This window comes from Nelumbo lutea, chromosome 6 (assembly GCF_056320005.1).
Source record: "Nelumbo lutea isolate HS-2025 chromosome 6, American lotus-T2T, whole genome shotgun sequence".
Lineage (NCBI taxonomy): Eukaryota > Viridiplantae > Streptophyta > Magnoliopsida > Proteales > Nelumbonaceae > Nelumbo > Nelumbo lutea.
Genome location: NC_142689.1, coordinates 52,221,099 through 52,228,464, shown reverse-complemented (window position 1 = coordinate 52,228,464; position 7,366 = coordinate 52,221,099). Strand labels below are relative to the sequence as shown.

The 7,366-nt window shown below is 41.4% G+C and overlaps 1 protein-coding gene across 1 annotated transcript; it reads left to right on the top strand.

Annotated features, from left to right (window-relative positions):
- The first annotated feature begins 3,594 nt into the window (after positions 1-3,594).
- On the top strand, positions 3,595-6,417 carry LOC148848891 (WRKY transcription factor 22-like). Its single transcript, XM_088948289.1, has 3 exons — positions 3,595-5,133; positions 5,250-5,363; positions 5,486-6,417. The coding sequence occupies exons 1-3, from the start codon at positions 4,697-4,699 to the stop codon at positions 6,039-6,041; spliced, it is 1,107 nt and encodes a 368-aa protein (XP_088804415.1). The 5' UTR covers positions 3,595-4,696; the 3' UTR covers positions 6,042-6,417.
- The last annotated feature ends 949 nt before the right edge of the window (positions 6,418-7,366 follow it).

Genomic DNA, 7,366 nt, shown 5'->3' with positions numbered 1-7,366 from the left:
TTGCCTCCAAGTCGATCTCCAAGTATATAATTGTCCATGTTAGTGAAGAAGAAAAGAAGTTCCGAATACGGCTGTTCACGGGTCAGGTTGAGTCGGTTTACTGGGATTTTCTCAATCGACTCGACCTGATCGGGTTACCTGAGGTCGGGTTACCTGAGGTGGAAACCGAAACCGACCCACTGATAGACAAAACCGATTTGGTCGGTTTGAGTTGAATTGAGTCGGTTTAGGTTTTGTTTCTGTACAAAAAAGAACTAATTAGAAGACTAATTGGTTCGATTCGATTCGGTGCTGATGACCGGTGCTGATAAAAAGCCAACCGACTCGGATTGGATCAGTCCGAGTTAGTCGGTTTAGTCAGATTGGACCTTCTTATGAACAGCCCTAGTTCTGAAGAATTCCTTCACCACCGATGCTGCCACCCTTTGCCGCTAATGCTTGATCTACTACTACACATTAATCTCGCCATTTTTATCTATTATAAATGATTCATTGCATTCTCTGTAACAGAGGATGTATTTGGGATGGAATTTCAATGGAGATCCAAAGTTTGTTTAATTATTTGGATGGAGACCCAAGAGTTGGTAGGAAACTCAAATATTGAGAATGCTTAGGGGGTAGTGTCAGGAGATAGGAGTCAAATTGTATTTTATATAATCTCTGTCAAAATGTTGGATGATCATCATCAGCCCAAGCAATTACAATTATTCTAATCTATAGAAACTGAAGGGAGATTTAAGTTTTTCACCTTTGATTTTTTTGTTACCTAACGGTCATGCTGGTGGATCCCATGGCCCATTGGTCTCCTTTCTCTTAGAACAACCAGAGATGAATGAACTGAACGCACAGTAGAAGCATTAAGAGTTTCTTGGCTTCATGGGTTTGAAGCTGAAGGAATAGGAAGTAACTAGGAAAGTGGTAACTGAAAGCTTGCGACATTGTGGCCCTCATAACCCATCATTGTTGCACTCAGCCTTACAGAGGATATGAACTCCCCCTTAGAAGGGTCTTCCTCTTCTCATAATCACTTATCTGAGTTTATATCAAAAGTCGTCAGATCAGATGACTTGGGCCACCACCCACCAGCCCAATACTAACACCTAATTGAGCTTATATAGAGAACCGGTTTCGAATTAGAGATGTACTCTTATCAATAGTGTTGCTGTCTTTCCACATGGGGACATTTTAGTATTGGCAGTGGTGGGAGTAGATCTCTCCTCTTTGCCAGCCCATACATCAATTTCAGAATTCCAGGCCAACACATTTTACTACATATATTTATATTTAGGCAACATCTATGTTGTTTGAACTACACAATAAAGCAAACAATTTTGAACCAGTGATAAAGATGATACATCACACATCACAATTGAATCTTTAGCATTGTTAAGGTGTTGTGTTGTTAAAGATTTGGAACCAATGCCATTTCATGAGAGGTATTTTTGAAAAATACCTTTTTTTTTTCTATTTGGTACCTTTGTTGTTGCTGCCACATATAAGCGTTTTTCAATACCATGTCAGCATATTATTGCTAGCAACAATAAAATTATAAAACATCAAAAATGGTGTTTTCTCAAACCACACATTTTTTTTTCAATTTCTGAAATGTGGTTTGAGAAAATATTTTTCGAAAAAAAATGCATAACCAAACATCGGGAGTTGTCTGAATAAGAAAACAGATTTCAGACATAGTAGTGATGTGATGCCGTTTTTCTAAGATACGACATTGATTCCAAAACATTGGCTTTGTGTCAGGAAGATTTTTTGCCCAATATAATCTTCATGTAGGGGTGGATTTGAGCCGAGCCGAATAGCTAGCTATTCGAGTTTGGCTCGCCAAGGTAGTACAAGGCTCGAGCTCGAGCTCGACTTGAGAAATTTTTTTATAAAAATAAAAATAAAAGTTATATATAAAAATATTTTTTATTTGACATTTAAAAAATTAAGAATTACAATAATTAGTTAATATTATATATAAAAATAAAAATATTATATATATAATATTTTTATTATTTTCTATAATTTTATATGATTATTATTATTATTATTATTATTATTATTATTATTATTATATGTATGTAGCTATTTGAATCGGCTTGTGAGCCTCACATGTCAAGCTTAAGCTTTATTAGGTTCGAGCTCGGATCCAAGTTCGATTGAAACCGAGCCGAGCCGAGTTTGAGTACCTTGTGAAGAGCTTGGCTCGTGGCCACCCCTATCTTCATGGTAAGATCAACCAACCCAAAATCCTCTAAAATTAGATATACATCACAATTAGGAATGGCAATGGGGCGGGGCACCCCCTACCCATCCCTGCCCCGAAGTCACGATACCTTGCCCCGTACCTGCCCCATCCCCGGTGGCGGGAAGGCAATTACTTAAAAATGATCTATTTTGTGTACAATTTATACATAAGATATAGGAATTTTGGGGTATTTTAGAATTGAATTATAATACTTTAGGGGTAATTCAAAAAAAAAATCAAAATCAAAACTTAGAAATATTTTAAATATCAATATTAAACCTAGAGATATTTTACTAATTTACCTTTGGATTTGAGGCGTATTCAGAGAATTATATACAAAACCCGTCCCCATCCCAAACCCAATTTGGGGAAAATTTATTTTTCCCATCCCTGCCCTATCCTTATTTAAAGTCAAGGAAAACCCACTCCATTCGAGACAGAGCGGAGCCCGGGTTTTATGAAGAAAATTGCTATCCCTAATCACAATTGAGAGGGCCATAGGGCCAAAGATCGGATCTGCTACCCATGAACTGTTACTATATCTCTATCCACCAGATATTACAACTATGCATTGGTAATATCTTTTTTATCATTCATGGGAGATGTTTCCATCAAATACTCGATGATGGTAGTACTCGAGTAAAGATGTGGGAGATGTTTCTATCAAATACACGATCGATGATGGTATTACTCGAATAAGGATGTGGGAACAACTTGTGGTAACACAACATATCGCGAGTGATAGGGTCCACCATTTGCGGACTTATTCCAAATACCAACTTTAAATAGTATCAGATGGGTGTGGTTGGTGATTAAACGTGCTTTGGAAATCGCTGCCTCGTTGGAGCGTAGAAGGGAAAAGGAAAAGCAAAAGCAAAACATTAACATTCTTCGCAATGCGAATACGCTGCGGTGGAATTTGCAGCAGGGATTCATCTGCATGCCGTAATTCACAAGATGATTCGGATCCAACGTTGTAAAGGGGCCCCATTAACACCATTATTATTTTTGCTAAAGAATCCGGGTTGGTCGGAACTTAGGGTTGGAAGGCAAAGGCACGAGACCCATCCCGACCCCACACGGTTGGGATTTAATGCCGCGTGCCATCCACGCCTGTAGCCCGCTGAAATTCAAAGAGCGGACCAACAGATGACAGATGCTTTGCCGTCCATAAATCAGGAGAACCGTCGATATCAGGTAAAAAATAAAAAAATTTCCCGATAAAGCCATGACGTTTGACCAGCTCTTTGTCTTCAACGGTTCAGGATCCTCCGACACCGTACCGGAGAATCACAGCGCCAAAAGCGTTGCTTGCATTAAATCGCGAATTCGCGATCATGCAAAAAAGTAAGCCAGCCGATCTAGAGTAGAGATACACAACCACCAACCAACCAGAGGAGGAAGTGTGGGCCCCCCCACGAACTTGCTCGCCTCGCAAGCTCTTTATTTTTCTTTCCCTCTTTTTGATCTGTTCTTATGGTAATTTCATTTTACCTGTCCCGATTCCACCTCCAGATTCAGGACACGTGTTGTGATTTCCCCTCGTCGACCGCACACGTGTCTCTACGCATCTTAAATCACACGCTTTAGCCGTAGGAAATATCCTATTTATCAACCGTCCATCTCTCGTCGTACCGTGAGCCCCAGAGAGCCTCCCACCACCAATAACTTGTCTTCTACTCCTTTTAAAATGAAGGGAGAGGGGAGTCGTGCCTCGTCATGGTACGATGCCGATGGTCCCCATCCCCATTCCCCACCCTATGCTAGGGCCTTTCACACGCGCACGTATTGTGATAACGACGCTCTTCACGTCTATGGAGACGAACCAAGCCTCTGGCTCTGGTGCATGTATGCAACAGCTTTTAATTTTAAATTATTTTTTTATTCTCTCTCTCTTTCTTTTGGACTTTTTGCCCAATAATTCACGAGTTATCTTAACTCGACTCGGTTTGAGATCGGCTCGACCGACGAGGGCATCCGGTGGCGACGAAATTACAAATTAGAGCGTGTGGACTTTTTATCAAGGTCCTTTGAGAGTGATTGTCCTTTTGTTCCAAAATCAGGCCCACCCCCCTTTGACATTTTTACAAGTCAATGAAAAAGCAACAGCGGTTTCAGCCTCTGAAAAACCGCTTTTTCTTAATATCTTCTACTCTCTCTTTCTTTATATGTATATATATATATATATATATATATAATATCGAAGCTCCGACTCAGTTAACCTCTCAAGTTTCTCTCTCTCTTTCTTTATATCCCACCCTCTTCCCTCTTACCTTGTAAAGTCAGCGCCGTCCTTTGTCCCTTTGCATCTTGTTATGCTTAAACGGGAGCAGCAGCAAGAACGACGGCAGAATCAGGGACAGAAACATAGCTACTAGTGGCGGCAATAATCAATCGCTTCTCGCTGGAATCGCGCGTTTCAAGGCTGACCGGCCCGGATATTTCGCAGGCATGGAAGTCGACTGGGATCTGCAAGCGGTGGTGAGAGGCTGCGCCATCGGCACCACTCCCACCACCACCGCTACCTTCATGGAGGATCCTCTCTTCTGCTTTTCTCCTTCTTCGGGTCTGCAGCAGGATGATCATCTCCACTATTTCTCTGACCCTTTTCAATCCCCAACTATGGCTTTTGAGGAACTAGAGGATTTGTATAAGCCCTTTTTCCCCAAGTTTGAACCCCTCTCCCCACAAACCATCTCCCACACTTCGTTTTCGGCTCCTCTTGGAGGATTGAAAGATCAACAACAGCAGCAGCAGATACAACCACAACTGCAGCAGCGGCAGCAACAACAACAAAAGCAGCCTCAGGTGTCTCTTGCTGGGCCTCCTACTGCTGCTGTTTCTAGTACTACCACTGCTCATTCCCAGACCCCTCGATCAAAGAGAAGGTTAGTCCATCTCTTTGCCAGATAGAATTGAAGATTTCGCAGATACTCATGTCTTAAGATGTACCAGTTGTCTAATGTCTTGCCTTTAATTTGTTTCCATTTTTTTGTTTACACAGAAAGAACCAGCAGAAGAGGGTTGTTTGCCAGGTGCCCGCCGAGGGCCTATCTTCTGATATGTGGGCTTGGCGCAAGTACGGCCAGAAACCTATCAAGGGCTCGCCCTATCCCAGGTGGGTCTTTCTTTACTCTAGGGTTTTACGCATTTTTCTCCTTTCCTAAATTTTTTTGTCTGTGAATTCCCATTCTTATACTGAATCGTTAATTCTTTTATATTTACTTGTTTGAACAACAGAGGATATTACAGATGCAGCAGCTCCAAAGGGTGTTTGGCTAGGAAACAAGTTGAACGCAGCCGTACCGACCCGGGGATGTTTATCATAACCTACACGGCGGAGCATAACCATCCCCTCCCAACTCATCGGAACTCCCTCGCCGGTAGCACTCGACAAAAGTTCCCTACATCTCAACGGCCGACCACCGGCGAACCCGACACACCCACCACTAAACCGTCTTGTGCTTCTTCTCCAACCTCAGGAAGTGGTCTCTCACCAACGACCCCGTTAACCACCTCCATGGAAGACGAGCTCCTACAACCGATTAAGCAGGAGAGCCAAGAAGACGACGGGGAGGAAATGGTGGAGGACGACGAAGACGACGAGCCCCTCATCCCAGATATGGTGATAAACGACGATTTCTTCATGGGCTTGGAAGAAATCGCGGGACCCGCCAATATCAGTTCCTCCTCCACCGGCGCAGCCTTCGAAGACTGCTTTTCCGATTATCTACCGGCGTCTTTCCCCCTTCCTTGGCACGCCCACAACGCCGCCACCACCGCCGGCGGCATCTGACATGCCGGGAAAGACGCGTACTCTGACATTGGATACCAAGATTTCTCCAACTTACCAATTTTTTTTTCTCTTTTTATCCGCGACACAGAGAAGAGAGAGAAAGAGAGTTAGAAAATAGAGAGAGAATCTCTCTCTCTCTCTATCACCATCACCACACTTGTTTTATAAACATCACCGTTGCCAGGTCCTTTGAGAAGAAGAGTTATTCCATGTTTCCGGTTGCACACTAATCAGATGAATTAGTTGCACATCCATCTCCATTTGACTGTGTATCATGATCATCATGTGTCCATGTAGATCTAAAAGTCAACGCAGATGTGTCCATCCTCTTCGTTAATTTTTTAATTAATTCAGTATTTATTTATTTATTTATTTATTGGAACTGTCAAATTGGTACGATGTATATATATGTGTGACAGTTGTCCGTTCCCGTCCCGGGAGCCGAAGAGCGCCACCGACTCCGGTTCAGTCGCTTTATCACGTTTTTTATTCTTAGCACAGAAGATCCCTGCTCGCTCTGCATCGTAGCTGTACTGTGGACGGATGAAATATTCAAACATTATTTAATTTTAATTCGATTTTTTAGTTGGTAAAATAGAATACGGAAACCCTAAATATTGTTCAATGAAAAGATGAATCACCATGACGTCACACAACAACACTCTTAGAATAATCCAAAAAGCTTTCTCTTCGATTCCAAAGAAGTCGTGTGCCCATTGCAAATTGTTGGCTTGTCTCACTAAATTCATCTAGAGTTTTCTCTTCAATATAACCAAGTTCATAAAAAAAAAAAAAAAAAGAAAATCATCCCTTCCGATATGTTCTTACAAATTTGCGTCTCTCACATATGATGTGTAGGATTCATTATTAGATTGGGATCCACTATACATGTAATGTGCCAACATAGATCATGTTGGAAGTTGTCGGAAGAGATTTTTGTTGGAGGAGATTTTGAGTTATCTTTCCATAGTTGATGCATAAATAGAAGGCAATGTTTTTAAAACCAATATAAAATTGGGACCGCTTTGGTCACCAGTTTTTTAGTTAGTAGTTCGATTGTTTGGTCCGAACGAATGATCCATTGCAATTTTAAAAAATAAAACAAAATATAGCGAAAATTGTTGTCTTGATCGAACTAGTCGATAATTTGATTATTGGGACCAGTAGATTATTGACCAAATCAATAATTTTTAACCAGACTCGAGTTCAAGGGTCATTAGTAAAGTCGGGAATTTTTTTTTGGGGTGGGGGTGAGGAGTTAAATAAGAAAATGAAATAGGAAATATAATAGATAGGGTTTCGAAAGAAATGAAGGGAGAAAGTTT